At 39.7% G+C, this 19231-nt stretch overlaps 1 protein-coding gene across 2 annotated transcripts in view; it reads right to left on the bottom strand.

The window, feature by feature from the left end:
- Nucleotides 1-282: 282 nt before the first annotated feature.
- The window catches only part of PGCKA1 (PDCD10 and GCKIII kinases associated 1), an 84510-nt gene continuing 65561 nt past the window's right edge, over nucleotides 283-19231 (bottom strand). The window contains exons 2-3 of one of the 2 annotated variants that reach the window (XM_075189098.1): nucleotides 8066-8109; nucleotides 283-2101 (exon numbers count right to left, since the gene is read on the bottom strand). In XM_075189098.1, the coding sequence (XP_075045199.1) occupies nucleotides 1297-2101; nucleotides 8066-8097 (837 nt within the window). In that variant the 5' untranslated portion in view covers nucleotides 8098-8109 and the 3' untranslated portion in view covers nucleotides 283-1296. The remainder of the gene's footprint in view (nucleotides 2102-8065; nucleotides 8110-19231) is intronic. The other variant, XM_075189090.1, reaches the window with a different exon arrangement.

Genomic DNA, 19231 nt, shown 5'->3' with positions numbered 1-19231 from the left:
ACATACTCATCATCTAGTTTTGTACTGAAGTGCAGAAATAAGATTTAATTTTGTGGGGCAGCACGGTGGCTAAGTGGTTAGTACTTCTGCCTCACAGCACTGAGGTCATGAGTTTAATTCCCGACCATGACCTTATCTGTGTGGAGTTTGTATGTTTTCCCCGTGTTTTCGTGGGTTTCCTCTGGGTGCTCCGGTTTCCTCCCACACTCTAAAAACATACTAGTAGGTTAATTGACTGCTATCATAATTGACCCTAGTCTCTCTCTCTGTCTGTCTGTTTGTGTGTGTGTGTGTTAGGGAATTTAGACTGTAAGCTCCAATGGGACAGGGACTGATGTGAATGAGTTCTCTGTACAGCGCTGCAGAATCAGTGGCACTATATAAATAAATGGTAATGATGATGATGGGTGGGGGGATTATTTAAATTAGATAAAGGGGTATGAAGGACACACTTATATTCCCTGCTTTGTGAGAGGGTGCACAGTATTTTATGTTCTCTGGAAAACCACTTGAGGTGTCCTTCAACACTCAGGTCCTGCATATTTCTAGAGACCAATGAAATAAAAACCTTCCAATGACCACAAGTAATACATTTAATAAAGAGAGTTCTGATGTCCCCATATGATTCATTTAAGATATACATTTGGTTAAAACAAGCAATATTTTAAGAGTAAAACAGAAATGCTTAAATAAATTAAGGAGTGGTACTATAGTAGAAATAAGATGGACTTTGTGTGATCGCATTCACCAACCTGCAAAACTAGGAGCAGATTATTTTTCCAGGTATGTTGCCAAAGATCGTTATATAGGTCTGCACCTTAAAATGTACTTGGAAGTAGGCACACTTAGAACCATAAGCAAGCATTGCGAGTCTGCAGGTTTTAAGGCTTGGAAATTGACTCAATGTTTCATGGTTGAAGAATGGCTAAATACATTTTTAAATACTTCCAATAAATATTAACATTACTACTGAAAATTTTAATTGAATCATACAAGGACTGAGACTACCAACCAGTGGTATCCAGTAGTTCATATTAGGAAATTATTTATAAAGTTGAAAAAATATTAACCTATTAACAGTGCTTTAGAAAAAACTTCAACATGTACTTTCAAAGATAAGTCTTCTCATTTAGTTCCATTCACTTCTTTCTAAAAGGTTAGTGATTTGCAGACAAATCTTCCAGTATTCCAAAGTAGTAAAAGTTGTGTCCTGAGATAACGCCGTTAATCTAAGTAAGTACTATAAAGAAACTCTGATTTGTCTGCGAAATGAATACCCGTACCCCTCAAAATTGTCTAGTTGTCTTCAAATTCTTCACCAGCTATTGCAGCTGCCAATGCTGCAAGTGCCTCAGCCACATCTGGATCCAGGTCATCTTCTGGTTGGAACCCATTTGTAATGATTACACTTTTCTTGGAATTCCGTGCTGAATTTCTCTCAATCATGAGAGCTACCAAAGAAGGTTCTCTTGACTTCCCTTTAGGGACTTTGTCTGCCAAAGAGGTACTCGATCCATGGTTACTTTTATCAGGAGGATCTGTGTTAGCATCCTCTGCCCAATTTTCTTCTCCGGGCAACCCATTAAAATCAGAAGAATTACTAAGACGATTGGAGGGTTCCAACTTCAATTTAGCACTTATAACCTCCACTATTGCACTTTCCGTAAGAGAAGAAGTGTTTTCCTGAATTGATTCACAGAGCTCATGTTGGATACATTCCGGTTCATCAGAATTTTGTTTGAGATTGGAGTTTTGGTGTAACCCATGTTGGTGAGAGGGACTTTTGGTCTGCACGCTGTCGTTGGGTTGGAATGAATGGCCGTCATGTTTGACTTCCCCAGTGAAGTTAATATTTAAAACTGCATTAGAGGAAATACTTGTGGGTTCCCTTAAATCAGCTTCGTCAGTTTTATCATTGATCTTTTCTGGCACATTGTACAAATCATGTGAGCCAGTGAACATGTCTTGTTGAAATACATTGTGCCCTTCATTCCTAAGTTCACTGATTTTTACGGTGGGTGACTTTGAGCGGTCGTGTTCATAGCTGTGCGCTTCATTCACATATCCATTTGTTTGTGGTTCTTGTGGTTTGAACATATAACTGAATAAAAACATAAGATTGTATTAAAATATGTTGGACTTTTTAATGTTACTTTATTTGCTTTATAATAATAATAATAATAATAATAATAATAATAATATTTATATAGACCCCTATAAATAATATTTATATATAAATGGCAAGTTCTCACCTCATTGCTTATAATCAGTAAGTTCAGATGTCATTGCTCAGTTACATAGGCAAAAAAAGACAATTGTCTATCAAGTTCATTCCATTATACATTCTAGATATGTTAATCTGGTGCAAGGCAAAACAAAACCCCTGAGAGGAAGTTGCCAAATTGTCCTCATGGTGAGGAAACAAATAAACCTACCTGATCCCAGAGATGGCAATTAGATTCACTCCATAGCCCAATAGTGCAATCTAATAGTTATAGCTATATACACCATTTATTGTAAGATGTATGCAGTCTACGTTTAGTATTTAGTTAAAGGATTAGTCATCACCACTTTCAGTGGCAGAGAGTTCCATAGTCTTGCAGTGAAGACCATCTTTCTTCCTGACACATTGGATGTCTCTATGGTACCTGCAGAGTAAAGAGCTAATCATATCCAAGAGACAAGTATATTTGTATTGACCGTGGATATATCTATGTATAGTATTATGTAGTGGGTCAAATCAAATGTGCCTTGTTACCAATGTAAGTGCAGTTTCTTGTAGGCAGGAACCCAAAACAATAAAGGTCTTGTATCAACCTTATACAAAACACTTCGTCATCATCCTCATTTATTGCCAAGGTAACACAAAACTGCAGCACTGGATAGTCAATACAACAAATAGTAAAAATCAAATCATACAAATCATAAAAGAACAGGGACATACAGGGTTGACGGAGAAGGTGCAGACATAAGACAAGGGGTAGAGAGGGTCCTGCTTGTGATAGTTTACAATCTAGAGGACTAACTTAATGCCTCCCCTGGCTTAACTAAAAGGAAAATTACAGTATGCTCGCATGGGAGCCTCAGTCATGGAAACTGTTTGATCAGGGACAATGAGACCTTGATTGGCAGGAAGCCAGATGATCGTATGGAGTAGAAATCCTGGCAAACGGTTGCAAAATACTTCATAGGTTGTATATCACATGCAATATTACTCACATTACCTATACAGTGCTTAGGAAACTGTGCATCTGGAAGTTCTCTGGCCTACATATTATGGCAGTGTCCTCTGAGCCAATCATTTTGGGTGTCAGTAACTTCTACTATCACAATCTTCTGCTGCCCCCACATACTTGTCTCCTAGTTCTCCTCTATATGGACGGACATGTATTCACATAAAGATAAGCTGATAACACATCTCTGCATAGCTCACTGTGCTATCACTAGGAGAGCCTGGGCACTTTCCTATGGCAGTGATTAGGGGATACCTAAAACAGCTAAATTAGTTTCACTCATTCAGTGTTTTTATTTTCATCATGGCGCCCTCTCACTATGAAGCTTGTGCAGCTGTCAGCTGCTATTCCTCCATGTTGGCCTGAGAGTGCGGCACTGGGCTATAATGTTACAGTCTAGCGCCGTGTGTTGCTTTATTTTTATAGTATGCACTGCTGTAATTGTCATGCTTTTTCTAGTCTGAACCTCATCTCATTAATTTGTACTTCTCATCTGTGCGCCTGTGTTTTTTGTTTTTTAAAGTATATACCAGGAGTTTGCTCTCTATTGCTATAACCTGTGCTGAGCCGCTGAACAATGAAGCATTATTTATGACACTGATCTGGCACTCATCAACGATTGATTGGCCCAATATCCTAGTAGTGTGTACCCTGCAATAAGTACATCATATTGTTGAACAAGATTTGTAAATTGAAGTAAAAACCTTGTTCATTGATGGAACAATATCGTTCCAACTCTGCAGTGTGTATGCACTCTGCAGAATTGGAACAATTCACTGGAGGAGCTGGAGTCTGAGGGTCCGGAGGCGCTGCTTTGCCAAGCAGTGTTGTTTTCCACATACCTTCTTAAACAGCCTACAAGAGAGGCATTGTCTGTTGGCTCAGTGGGATGTTGTTGCAAGACCTGGTACAGGAAATTAATATAGCGTGAAGCCAGCTTCAATATTTGTATGTTGCTTAGTTTATCAGATGGCAGGAATTATCTTTCTCAGCAAAAGTGTAATTTAGGGATTGTGTGTGCTGCCGCTCTTTCACATTGGCATTTATTCTTTAAGTGTGTACATCCTCAAATGTTTCTATTTGGGGACTCCTTTTGCTGCGCTTGCACGTAATTGATAGGGGCACCCTCCCAAGGTCAAACGTCCAGAGCAGTTTTGGTATTTTGGATTCTGACACCTATCTTCCCATGGATCTGGTAGGTGGGAAGAGGAAGGAAAAAAGAACTAGATACCGCGGTGCAGCGAGAAGAGACAGGAGAGGGTACGACTATATGGAAAGAGCAGGAGACTACGTCATACAAAAAATCTGAAGTCCGAACCAGAATATCTAGAAAGCAGTCACAGTCTGCTAAATGCTCACATAACTTTGGGAGAAGGCAGGCTTAATACACCTGCTCAACTCCAATGTGCAGGAAGTGTACTCCATATATGTCCAAGAGAAATTGGCTTTGCACACAAAGGAAGCTGAGGTGCACCTATCAGGTATCCTTACAGATGAGTGCAAGCAGGCCAAAGAAAAACTAGTGCACCCTGTACATTCACATGAGAAAGATGGAATGCAGCCCAAAGGGGAAGTGTGCCCCGAAAGTGTCTCGGAGCAAGAGGAGGTGTAGACCAATGTGGTGGACTTGCCACTGATGTAGAAGATACACACCCACCAGATGCTGAATAGAAAGACAGGGTGCAGATAACGGAAGATGAGGTGCACCTTACAGATGAGTTTTTGGAGACCAATGAAAAACTGGTGCATCCTGTATATTTACATGAGGAAGCTGGAATGCAGTGCAAAGGAGAAGTATACCCCGAAAATGTCTCAGAGCAAGAGGAGGTATAGGATAATGTGGAGGATTTCCCCACAGATATCTCAGAGACACAGTGGGTGCTGACCAATGGCAAGGAGCCTTGCCAGCCAAGTGGATATTATCAAGAGAAGGTGCACTACATAAATGTCCAAAAGGATGGGGTAGTGCTCAGGAGAGATTTGCAGAGCTCCAAACTTTGTAGATAATGGTTATGACAGATGAGGAGCACAGATCTGAAGGTATCAAGCACAGTGAGTACACGTGAATTGACGTGCTGATCGAGATTTTTTTCTTTAAAATCGCATCAACTATCATATCATTAGCATTTGCCAGTACTGTGTACCCAGCCTAAGACTAATAGTTTTTTTTGTTTTTTTTTCTGATCAGCTAACCAATTAGTACAGATGTAGTTAGTTTGCATTCTTCCCAACTGTATCCCAACTATATCTTAGCATTCACTTTAAGGGGGCATTGCAACTAGGTATCTTTTTTTTTTTTCTGCATTCCTTAAGTTTATTTGCCTCAATTAGTGCAGTTTACTCTTAAATCCCAATGTTTAACAAATTGCCTTTCTTACTATCCTTTCATGGTATTATCTTTAGAACTATATTAGCCTTCACCCTTCCGTGCAACACACACCTTTGTCCACATTGTCCCTCACTACTCCACTCCCCTCTAATTAACACTCATGAACTTTTGTCCTATTTGTATGCAATAACTGTAACATCTTCACCCTGTCACCAGGACAAAAAAGATTACACATCTTACAATCACCTTTCCTATCTTCTTCGACAAACAGCTCAATTCCTTCTCTACACCGTCTCTACACCGTCTCTACACCGGCTCTTCATTTGATCCTTCTCTTCATTTGATTCATTTGATCCCACAAATGAAGATGACGTTTCTACTCTCTTCTTCTTCCTACTCTACCCTCAAAAATTAGTTAATTCCTGTCTCCTGTACTCAACCCAACCTTAACTAAATTCTTTAATCTCTCTCTACTTATATGTTTCTGTCATTATTCAAGCAAGCAGTAATCTCTCTTATTCTGATAAAACAAAATTCAGACCCAAACTTTCTCTCAAATAACCGTCCAATATCTCAGCTCTCATGATCCTCCAAGCTTCTTGAGAGAATACACTGGCCTCACACGCTTTCTTTCCTCACACAACCTATTGGCCCATCTTCAGTCAAGCTTTCATTCCCAACTCTCCACAGAGACTGCACTGAATAAAATTGTCAATGAGTTGATCACTGCTAAATTAAAGGCCATTGCTCACTTCTAATTCTTCTGGATCTCTTTGCTGCATTTTACTCTGCTGACCACTCTATTTTCCAATGTACAATGCTTCTATTAACATTCCAGGCCATCAACAAAACTGCACCAACTTAGATCTCTTTACTTGTCTCAAACTATCTCCTAACTTGACAACTCAGTTCTTTACAAGATCTGTGTCTCATCCACTCTCATTACATGCTCCAATTCCCGCTTTGTGAAATTCCCTCCCTCTCACAGGAAGACTCCACTAGTCTCAAACCTTCAATCATTCTCTGAAAACCCACCTCTTCAGGCTAGGTTATCACATTCCTCAACCACTGTGTTAACCTCCCTAGTGGACACTATTACTACCCTCAACACAGTTCAAATAAGACTTACATGTGATCTTTGTACAGTCAATCAACCATCTGATCACTGAGTTCCTGACCAACATTGTTGTGTGACTGGATCATATAGTCCACAAACACTTTCTACTTTTATCATCTGGCTGGACCAATATGCAATTTGTAGACCTTAACCTCATGCATCAAAGCCCTATTGTTTTATAGATTGTAAGCTTGAGAGCAGGGCCCTCTTACCTGTCTCTTTGTTAGTAATACCCAGTCTTGTTTTATTACTGTGTTGTTCCCAACTGTAAAGCGCTATGGAATATGCTAGCACTATGTAAATAAATGTTAATAAATACTTGGCAAGAAAGGTGAATCAATTTTGGAAACTATCCTTAAGTAGTTTTCCTTATACTAAAAGACCAAAAAGGATACCCCATGTATCGTTATGTTCACCAATACCAATAATTCTGTATAAGGAAGGTACACCTCCCCTAAATCTCTTTGGCTTTACATGGAATGTTTGGTGACTTAGGCTAGGTACACACTACAGGTTGTTCAGACAATTATCGGGCCAAACACACGATCAACGACCATTCGGCCAGATATCGTATAAGTGTGTATATATACATCATGAACGAAAGTCGTTCCAAAGTACCGATAGCCGTTTCATTTGATTGCTCGTGCTGTTTAACAGTCTAGTTCCAACCGCCTTCCAGTACTACAGTGTGTATGCCCTCACCCGACTTTCTGCCCAGAGAGTGGGAACCTGTCACTGTGTCTGGATTGTAAAATGTAGAGAGTGCTGTAGGTGGATTCATTCGTCCGCTCATCCTGAGACTTAATGTTTTGTTTCAGAGTCACAGAAGCTAACAAAATTTGTAATAACACTGTGGAAAAGTCAAAGTTTCTGTCGTGTGTTATAATCAGTGTGATAGGAATGACCGACTACACTGCTCTTGGACCAGATGAAGAGCACAGACCTGAAGGTAAATCATGTTTAGTGTGTACTCATGAATAGGGAGACTGATTGGAACTTCAATCCTTTTTAAAATCGTTAGTGATAACAAATTGGTTAAAAATTTTGCTGTGTGTACCTAGCTGTAGGCTCATGGATGAATAAGATCAATAAATTAAGTTCTCATGAGAATGTTTATGTCTTTGTGTATAAGGACAGGTGCTGATAGTCCCAGCCTCTTTTCCTTTTGTTCTGTCACCCATTTAATGATTACAGTACAACATATTGAAACTCCTAATTAAAACTTGCAATAAAAGTATTTTTGGAAGGAACTGATGGCTCTATTTCAGATACGGGACAGAAGCACCCTCATAACCTTTGTTAATTTGGGTCTGGTCATTGTTAGAAAACAATGTACATCAGCCATATGGTTAGTTGAAATGTAAATAAAAAGGATAAACACTATACCTGTTCAGCATTCTACAGCAATTGCACCCCATGGCTCGTAATGCCTATATGTGAAAAACACAAATAAAACAATGTTTCAGTTTCTTCAGCAACATTAAAGAGAAGGTCAAAATGAGATGTTAAATTACATATTCTTTAAATATATACACCTAGTATATTTCATAACTGGGAACGTCTAATTTGGGAGGTATAGCAGTAAATTAGTCCGTCTGGGTGGAAGTGTAGCTAGGCCTAGGGGAACAGGGACGGCATTCTGTTCAACTTGCACATCCATATTTATATTTTGCAGTTTGTATACTGATCATTTCTTACTTAAACTTTACAAACATTGACAAACATGTAGCCATGGACACAAAGATGTCTGTATAATTACCATTTATTGTATACACATGGGATGTGGAAGGGCTTAAAGCCGTGGAGAGCTGTAATCACAGGCGGAATCAGCAAGCTGTGGGCCCGGAGAGGGCAGGAGGGAACTGGGGCCCTGACCTTCCGCATCTGCCATGCAGCGGGCCCCATTATCTCCATGGGCCCCTCTGCACTGCACCTGTTGCACCAATGGTAGTTTCCCCACTGCATATAGCATTGGGCCAGAGGATTATGGGGAGGTATAGAAATAATGACCTATGGGCAAAACATGTAAATAGTGGCCTAGTCCAGCATTTGTCATGAGATAATCAAGGCAGTATTAAGTACAGTTATTTCTTTGCCTTTTTTTTTTTTTAGTAAAAAGTGTATACTGCTGCAGTAAAAGAAATGTTTTGTTTCCCGTCATCTGCATGGTAATATTTCCCTGCAATCTGAAAAAACTAATATACAAGTCATAATACAATGCTTGTATTGCATCAGGTGTCATTGTTAACAGAGTTTCAAATTCCTCAATGAGTCAGTTAAGGTATAAAGAACAAGTGAACTTATACATATTGCTAAAAATAACTGGTGATTTTACTTAAAGCAGCAATCCCACATTGAAGTTTGTTTTAAAATAACATGTTAACTCCCTTTATAAGCTTAAGCATGTATCTCATTTTTCTTAGCTACCCTTCTACAAATAATTATCTCCTTTTCATAACGCAGCACAACAACAAAAAAGTTTTTTAGTTGCTAAGGATATTTCAACGAATTTAGGGTTTTTTGTGGTTGCTGAATTCAAAAATCAAAGTATTTTTTTTTAATTGGCTCTAGTTCTTGAAATAATAGATACCCTCAATTAATAGGGAGTTTAGGTTTAACGCGTGCATATGGAATCTACCAGACCATTCTGGTGCTCACTCAACAAAACTTAAAGAAGAATATGAAAACATCAAATGGTCTCTCAGAAACTCTGTTATCATGGGCACCAGTTGTCTATTTGGGTTGATCTAAAGATGGTAAACTTCTTGCTTGTGCAGCAAAGTGGTTTTACGAAGTACCTTTGTTACATCTGCTTGTGGGATAGTAGGGTGAAGCAAGATCATTGGAAAAAAGTGACATAGCCTTCAAGAGAAAACATAACTGTAGTTGCAGTGAACATCATTAACGAGCCATTCTCAAACCACTCCCTATCAAGCTGGGACTGATGAAACAATTTGCTAAGGCCTTGGACACAGATGGCGATGACTTCATATACATTTGTAGATCGTTCCCTGGACAAAGTATCGAAAAATTAAAAGCTGGAATCTTTGATGACCCTCAAATTTGTAAACTTATTAAGGATTCTAATTTCACAAAATGTATGAATGGTGTTGAAGCTTCTGCCTAGTACAGTTATGTCTTAGTTGTCAAGAACTTCTTGGGTAACCACATAGCAAACATTTATGAAGAGCTGGTGCAAAACAGGCTCACAAACTTTAAAAATTTGGGTACTAATCATCATCATTTATTTATATAGCGCCAACATATTCTGTAGCGCTTTACAATTGGGGACAGACATAATAAACTAATAAACAAACTGGGTAAAACAGACAAAGAGGTGAGAGGGCCCTGCTCGCAAGCTTACAATTTATGGGACAATGGGAGTTTGATACATGAGGTTAAGTCTACATTTTGCATTTCGGCCCAGCCAGACTGCAAAGGTAAAAGTGACTCATAAACTAAATGATACTAATATGACCATAAAGGTACACTTTCTCCATAGCCACTTACACAGATTTCCAGATAATCTTGGTGATTTTAGTGAGCAACAAGAGGGAGGTTTCATCGAGATATAAAGGTGATGGAGGAAAGGTATCAAGGCAGATGGGACAGACATGATGACGGGCTATTGCTGGAGCCTCCAAAGTGACTGTCCTGATTACCCACATTAAAAAAAAATAGTTGTAATTATCTGAATCAGCTTACTATATTATCTGTTATTATACCACATAGAATGACATTATGTATTTCTTGTGTTTACTTTTGTATGATTTAAGACCATTTCAATGTGACTTGTAAGTAGGCTCTGATCATTACATTTTTTGCATTTCTGTTTTTCAATTATCTTAAAAACTACAACCAATCTAGCAAAACCGATTCAAAATATTCGGATTCAACGCCTCAAAGTTAGCACAAAATCACTCTATTATGATTGGCAATAAATTGAGTGTTAAACAGTGTAATCTCTCTCAAGGAAGAAAAGTATTGCTGCCAGTCACACACAGGCTTACAGCTCTTAGCATGTCATATGAAGGAATAGGGAGGGGGTGGGAGTGATTTTACAGTACACAGAGGAGACACAGCTCAGAGGGGTGTTTCAAAGCCTCTCTGCTCACTACATTATGTGCCATGTGACTGTGGTTGCCATAGTAGTCCATGTCTGTGCTGAACTATAAATCACGAAGAAACAAGGAACAATGGGAATTGCTAAGACTCTTCTTATAGCCTGCCACTGATTTATGTTAAAAAAAAAACCTCATAATTTTTTCATTGGATTGCTGTTTTAACAAAATGTGTCCAGAATGCTGCCTCTCTCATTGTCTGCTCTGCATCCTGACAAGTTGACTGGAAACCATAGCAAGAGCCTTGATTCTTAGCACTATTACACGTGTTTGACACATGCTATCATGGGACTTCACATAAAGGGGGAAATGTACTGAAATTTTATTATTTTATAGAAGGAAGCTCAAAGGATAATTTGTTTGGAAACAACAAGTGGTTTAAGAAAAATAACGAAAGTTAAATGTCCCTGAGAGACACAAGTTATATGTCTACTTGGTGCAGTGCACCACAAGATTCCATTATAGATTACATTTATAATCTCCCTCTATCAGAAATTCTGAGCTTGTCTCTGAAAATTTCTGAATTGAGGGGACTATTTAAGAAGTGGTGAGGAGCCGCAATGCTGGTGTAAAAGTTATTTAAATCTATGATTGCTCCGGCAATAACCTAATTATCAGAGATTTATCAGGAACATTTGTAAATTTTGCAGCAAAGTAACCACCTCAGGATGACTTTACTGGTCATTTTCAATGGGATTCAGCTGAAGCCTCTCCTGCTTCACTGGATCCCTCACCGTAAAAGTGCTATGCGCGTGCACATAGTACACTGTTCATTCACTGGCAACGTTAGTTCTCCCACACTCCAAAAACATACTAGTAGGTTAATTGGATGCTATCAAACTTGACCCTAGTTTCTCTGTCTCTGTAAGCTCCAATGGGGCAGGGACTGATGTGAATGAGTTCTCTGTGCAGCACTTCGGAATTAGTGGCGCTATATAAATAGCTGCTGATGATGATGATGATGAAGAGGGAAAATACTTAATGGAGGAGTCAAGGCCGGTACTCCCAGTACTGCCCTGCCACAGTAAATTGCAGCCTTGCAATTTGCATTGGTACATTACCGGGCTGGGGTCATAAACAGACCACTAAACCACTTTTTTACTGAAAATGTATATATTTTCTTTTAGTCAGATTGTCACACAGTTTGAGTTCTGGCCTTTGATATTTTTAATACTCAATTGCAACATTCTATGGAATGGTCACTGTGCTGTCATGGCAATATGATATTAATTATTTCTTCTACTAGTACTTGGACAAGAGCTGTTTTTGCAGTAATACAGAATAAGAGCAATTATTACAAACTATTTAAAATTCTAAAGCCTACCCAGGGAGAAGAGGGAAAAAAAAACAACGGTTTTAACTCCAGGGAACCAACAACTACAATTCAGTAAAATGAAGTTGTCAAAAAAACAACTACAAAATAATGAAGGTTAGATTAGTGCTTTCAACATTTATTAAAAGGCAAATTCTGCGGCTACACGTAGAATGGCAGCTAAGGCGACATATTAATTAATATGTGCAGGACATAGAAGATAAAAATAGCTGCATAATAACATCTACAGTCGACAGAAGTTACTTTTATAATATAAAATAATAAATAAATAATTGCAAAGAACAAGTAGATTAAGTTGCAATCCCAGTACAAGTTGTCTTTTTCATGTTATAAAATATCTTAAGATGTTAAAAATAGTCTATGCGAATAAAGAGTTTAGAATTTCGCAAAATAGTGACAACAATGCCAATAGTGATGCTACTAACATTACTGTCTATTAAATAAATAACCAAAACATTATAGTGTAAACGGCAAGTTAATTGGCAAAGAAGGAATGACTGGTTAAGATATTTGGCAAACTTATGTATGTTTATTGCTAAAACGTGCTAGCTGCTAAAAGCAAAATTAACATTTTGCAAATAACTCTTCTGCTCCCTCGTTAATTGTGGCCCACTTGTCTTCAGCAGTAGCACACAAGCCAACAGTCAAAATTTTAGGAGGCAAAATGGGTGTGGTCTGTCAGAAAAGGGGCATGTCCCTTCAGATATACCAGACTATTTTATTAGAAGCAGGGTGTCACGGGCACTAGGAGTGTTGCCCAGGAGTAGTGAAGTTAACACAACTGTCCTATGGTAGCAGGGTGACTAGCGGAACATATATCACAGCAGATGGAGAGAGAATGCCAATAAAGAATAGGAAAGTCAGTGACTTGCAGCAATCTTGGTCAGTGAATCAGCGACTAGCTGATATTGTGTAAAGGCAGATTTGAACACGGAGATCAGGATGGACATGAGCAGATGCAGGGAGGTAGCAGGGAAGTCAGTGGTCTGCGTACAGCAAGTTGTACCACTGCTTATGGTGAGGAGACTTGTCCAGGTGCAGGTAGGTAGCGGGAAAGTCAGTGGTCTGCGTATAGCAAGTTGTACCACTGCTTATGGTGAGAAGACTTGTCCAGGTGCAGGATGGTAGCAGGGAAGTCAGTGGTCTGTGTATAGCAAGTTGTACCACTGCTTATGGTGAGAAGACTTGTCCAGGTGCAGGATGGTAGCAGGGAAGTCAGTGGTCTGCGTACAGCAAGTTGTACCACTGCTTATGGTGAGAAGACTTGTCCAGGTGCAGGTAGGTAGCGGGGAGTCAGTGGTCTGCGAACAGCAAGTTGTACCACTGCTTAATAGGTGAGGATGTGTACAGGTGTTGATGAGTGGAGGCATACAAAGGATAATAGGATGCAGACACTGAGAGCACAGAGGAACTTGATCCCAATAGATATGCAGCGTATCCAGCAAAGTCTATAACGGTATGTGGCGCTGCTTGGTAGAGACTTGCTCAGCACAGATATGCAGGCCAATAAAGGATAGTCAATCACAGTTATGCATATAACGACTGAGTAGTACGGTTAATTCCAAACAGATATGCAGCGTAACAATAACAGTCTATAGCGGGTATGGGTACCGCTGCTGAGAGTGGAAACTTGTCCTAGCGGATATGCAGAGTAAACGTAGAAAGTCAATAACAGATAGGCATACCGCTATTCAGTAGAACAGTCTGTCCACAGGGAGATGCAGGGACTGCAGAGACGCTGAACGGCAGAGACGAGTGTAGGAACCACAGGTGAGTAGATCCGGTAATCAGAGTCCAGCTGACGACACAGGCAGGAAACAGGAGACTGTAGCAGGTATGGAAACCAGCGATGAGTAGCACAGGGAATCCACAGGAACTGAAGACACTAGTAGTACACAGGAGACAGTAGCGGGTATGGAGACCAGCGATGAGTAGAACAGGAATCAGCAGGAAACTGAAGACACTAGTAGAACACAGGAGACACCTTCAGAGACTCACAGGGAATGAGACTCAAGATCAGGCAATGAGGTAATGAGCACAGGTGCCTTAAATAGGGAGAGTTGCCTGATCAATCAATTAGATTAAAAGCAACAGTCACAAGAGTTCTTGGGTGCTGCGCATGCGCAGTCCATCAGGATGGCGGACGGCCGCGGTTTAGGACAGGTGCCGGCAGGAAGGCTAGGGAGCCACGCACCAGCGTAGAGGCACTCACGGTCCGGTGAGTGACACAGGGCTGGTAGATCAGAATGACAGAATTCCTGTATTACCAGCTCAGACTAGGACACTACTACATCAATGCTTTTATTTGCATAATGGAGTCACTGCCACTATATTAGAAAATATTAGCAGAAAAAAAAACATATGAGACAAAGTGGAATTCAAAAATGTATGAAACAGCAAGCATCATAAATAGGTAGTTCTTACTTTGCTTTAGAAAATGTTAATTAATGATGACGGGTCAAAAAAGCAGTAGATAAAAAAAATGCTAGCTTAATGAAGTGTTGTATGTTGTGAAATATACATGTTATGTTCGGCTCTGTAGTATATTTATTTCTCTGCACATACAGCAGTGCATATGGAAAACTAGAGCTCATGCATCTTATTGGGATCATAAGCTAAATGCTTCCATAGATTCACCTGTGAAGTCATATTGTCAATCACTGGTCTGCGTGCTGTGTTGCTGTGTGTATATTACCCACAGTCTATGAACAAAGTATTCTGCTGTAACAGGACTGTAAACATTCCGCCCTGAGCACACACTACGTCACCAATGCAAAGTGCAGGACATGGCAATGACAGGCTCTGTTCCTTTTACTAAAAATCATTTACATATTGGCTGTAGAGCCTTGCTACTGCTCTTTACCCAACTCACACACCCTTCTTTGTGTCCCTGCAGCACTTAGTGACAACATAAGTCTTTAGTACACACATTACATATATATATCTATCAGGGTGCTCATTCCCTGGTGGAAGATAGATGCTGATGATCGGCACGGACCTTGCTACTGTTTAAAATAAATGAGAAAATCTCCTTGACAGGCTGGACTAGTGACACTATAGCAGGTAAACCTGCAACGTGGGGTCCTCCTGTCATTATGTCACATTGTGTAATTGCACCTACACACTCTGACCAATCAGAGTAAAGCCGCTATGTTTTATTAGTTACTGCTTAGCCAGGAAGGCTGTCAAGATTTTTCACAGTGTCTTTGTTTTTATTTAGCTGTATTTTGTTCCTGGTGCACTGTAAGTCCCAGCATACCCAAGCTGCTTCTGGTTACCAGGGCTTACTGGGACCAGTTGTACAGAAAAAAGGGGTGTTGGGAGGGGTACTAGTGCTGTAGCACTGGGCTGTTTTTTTTCTAGTGGATTGAGCAATATTTTTTGCGGTTCCGATTCCCCTCAGCCCGTTGCTAAACAGGCCAGTGCTGGGTGATATTATTAACAGGGGTCCCCAAGATTCAGGTTCAGTGCCACCAGCTCAAACCCTAGAGCTGGTAGCTGTCCCCCCCCCCCCATTGACACTACCAGCTCAGGTTAGGAGTGCTTGTCCTGGGAATACTTTTATTTTTTGGTGTGAGAGGGGTGACATTTTATTTTAAATAAAAAATGTATTTTGTCTTTCAGTGAACAGTAAAACACTAGTCATTAACATGAACTTATGATGATGACTGGTATCTCTACTGCATGATGATACACCTAAAGTGCATCTTACCCTTATCATATGCTTTAGATGAATATTCATTCAGCAGACCCATTTAAAATAGTATGCCTAATGTACATGCAGCTCACATGTAATTGCAACTTCTTTTTGGATGCAGTTTACACCTGTATTTTTTACGTCAAATGCACCGAACTCTACAGAAGACCAAAAATGTCCATATTGCCAATATTATATATCATAAATAACCCACAACTGCCAATTATCCATTGCATAGAGACTTCCCCAACTGCAACCCAAATATAGCGCAGAGATACCCACACACAAGTACAAACCATATGCTACTAATTCTTATTCGGCTATCCTCTATTGTAATTTATTCTTGCATTACACATTGGTTAATTATGCCAGGAGTAGCGTACTCAATGATGTTTTATAAAAATATTTAGACGTTTAAAACACTTTTATATGCCTAATTGTTAAGGATATGATGATATTTACTGGGGTTATGGGAAGACAGCAACGTACATTCATATACATAACTATGTTTCCGAAGAAAGAAGGCTCCACGTAAATATGAAATAGTTGTAACCATTGTCATCCAATAGATGACACACCCCATACTGAGGGACAATGAATTGAAGAGTTGTTACCAAAAGTACACAAAAGAATCATTCATTCAGTTCTAAAATAACAGTGCATACTTGTTACTTGTTATCAGTACAAACAATACCTTTACTGAAACTGATTCATCATTTTTAAAATATGTTTAAGACCGGCCACACATGGACAGATCCTGACAGTCAGCCCAAGCGACAAAGGCAGAATTTGGCAACACCTGTTAATGACAGTTTACATGGGGGCTTATCACTGTGATCACTTAGCTAATTGAGCATATCAGCCAACAGCGGTTATCTGCCACATTGATATTTCGGCATTCCCACATATTAACTTCCTGAGTTTGATTTATGCATTCTCAAGCATGTCAAATGCATTCCCATACTTCCCAGTACTGACCATCTGTACAAGTAGTGTGTGTGGCGTACGTGGTCAGCTTAAAAGGTCAATAACAAAAATAAATGATATTGCATTAAACTGTATATACTGTAATGTTTGCTCAGAAAGTTCTATATATTTACATAAGTAAACTTAGAGTGTTCAGAACCCTGCTGCGTCAGGGGTTAAAATGACTAGCAGATAAAGTACTATGAACTCTGTTAGTGCATACAGATTGTGAGACTTTATCAGGAAAGCTGTTTTGTAATCTCAGGTATCTTTATTATATTCCTAATTGGCATTCTGTATTTATTGCAGTACAAACATGCTGAGGCTACACCTTACACATATCAGTTTATTACAACACCTTTAGTGTGGCCGTACAAACATACATTACGACATACCGGGCAAGATTATTCTCCCTGTGGCAGGACCTGGTGTAACTCACTAATATATAGACTGACAACCAGTTTTTATGCTTGCAGCTGATAGGCTCCCAGGTATTGCACTCAGTAGGCTTTTGATGAGAAACCGGTTTGTGTTCACTGTATTTATTAGCCCCGGCAACCCATGACTGTGAGCCACGACCTTCTTTATATAAAATGTTTTTCTGTCTCTAAAGCAAAGATCTAGGGGTAAATGTATAAATCTCCGGATTCTTCATCTGTGGCGAGTTCAGCCTCTTCAGCGCTTAAATTTAAAGCGGCGCTGCCTTGTAAAGGGAAACTTCCCTTTACAAGGCAGCGCCGCTTTAAATTTAAGCGCTGAAGAGGCTGAACTCGCCGGAGATGAAGAATCCGGAGATTCATACATTTACCCCCTAATGTTTATCATTATATTCTGAGAGCAAAGCCGACAGAAATGTGATTAAATCACTTTATTTTTATTTGTTACTAATATGAATATGGTTGAATATGATATTGATTTAACTGATTTAAATAGGCATATAAAACTTTTGTTGGTTTTATAAGTATAGATACCACTTTCATGGAATTTTAATATACATATTTTTATTTGTTATACCTGTGTTCATTTTATGTTGGAGTCTCAAAAGCAACATGTAAACGTGTCAGTAAATGCATGAAAAGCACCTCAAGGTTCTGTGATTTCTATAACCACATAACTCTATGGCCACCTCAATTTTCCATGTGGTATTCAAGTATTAATGAACATCAAACTGCGCTGCAGATAAACGGGAACAAGCTCTACGACTGCAGGAGAAGCACTTTCACTTGACACTTCACATCAACCATTTGCATGTCCCTTGTAAACAGTGGCGGGCTGGCCCGGGGGGGAGGGGGGCAGCGGCCCCCCGGGCCGCTGGGTTAGACGCCTATTAGGGCCGGGGGGTAGGCCGGCCGGCCGCCCCCCGGATGCAAAAAACAGTTTCTATTAATAAATGTATTCGTACCCCTGAAATTGCAACATACTTTGTCCAGGAGCAAATTTACTCATTTTTTTGTTGCTTTGCTGCTAACTTTAAATGTGGCCCTATATAATTATAAGGTTTGGAGACAACCTGATATCATTTCATAATGCGGCAATAAGCATATGTATATATGATATTTATCAATATTTCTTTAGTACAATTAATTTTCCATTGTATCCATTCATTACAAATGCTGTATTTCTGTTTTGTTGTAGAGAAAAAATGGCATTCTTCTTTAGTTTCCACATTGCTTGCAGTTAATGTTTAGCCAGCTGCTGTATTCTTCGTCTGAGTTTAATAGTTCCCGTTCCTTTTTAACACACGACATTCTGTTGTTATGGAACAGCGCAGATGTACACTGGCCTGACCTGAACAATAGTAACTATGCAATGGAAGCCATTAATCAAAGACAGCACTAGTCAAATAGAATATTTTGGAACATTTGTAAATGAGTGTGTGCTGACCGCACTAATGTTAGAACAGAATGATTATAACATTCTTTATAAAGAAAACAAGTGACAACATAATGTGCATATACGCACTCTTATGAAAGAAACTATGTTTATCACTTTTAATTGCTGTTTACTGCCGCAATATTTTCAGAATGGAAACCCCTTAATATCAGTTATTTGCGCCCATTCTGCTATCTGAGGCAGCTGAATGCACCAACAGATGGATTTGTTTTAATTCAGTGTTCCCTGTAGAACAAAGGGTAGTGTTATACTGATGGTTTCTGCACTTACGGGCTGATGCTGAATTGGATGCATTTTGGGCATAAGTTCATACTTGCCAACTCTCCCGGAATGTCCGGGAGACTCCCGCAATTTGCGAGAGTCTCACGGACTCCCGGGAGAGTGTGGCAATCTCCCGCATCTGGCAGAATTCCGCCCACTTCCTAGTGAAGTGGGCAGAATTAGGGCCAAAACGCAGCGATTCACCGGGAATCGTGTCGTTTGGCCCTGCCCCCTACTGTCAAATGACGCGTTTGCGTCATTATGTTATGGGGGCGGGGCCC

The sequence above is a fragment of the Mixophyes fleayi genome, chromosome 1 (assembly GCF_038048845.1).
Source record: "Mixophyes fleayi isolate aMixFle1 chromosome 1, aMixFle1.hap1, whole genome shotgun sequence".
In the NCBI taxonomy this organism is placed as follows: Eukaryota; Metazoa; Chordata; class Amphibia; order Anura; family Limnodynastidae; genus Mixophyes; species Mixophyes fleayi.
The sequence above is the reverse complement of the archived record's forward strand: the minus strand, read 5'-3'. Positions and strand labels throughout refer to the sequence as shown.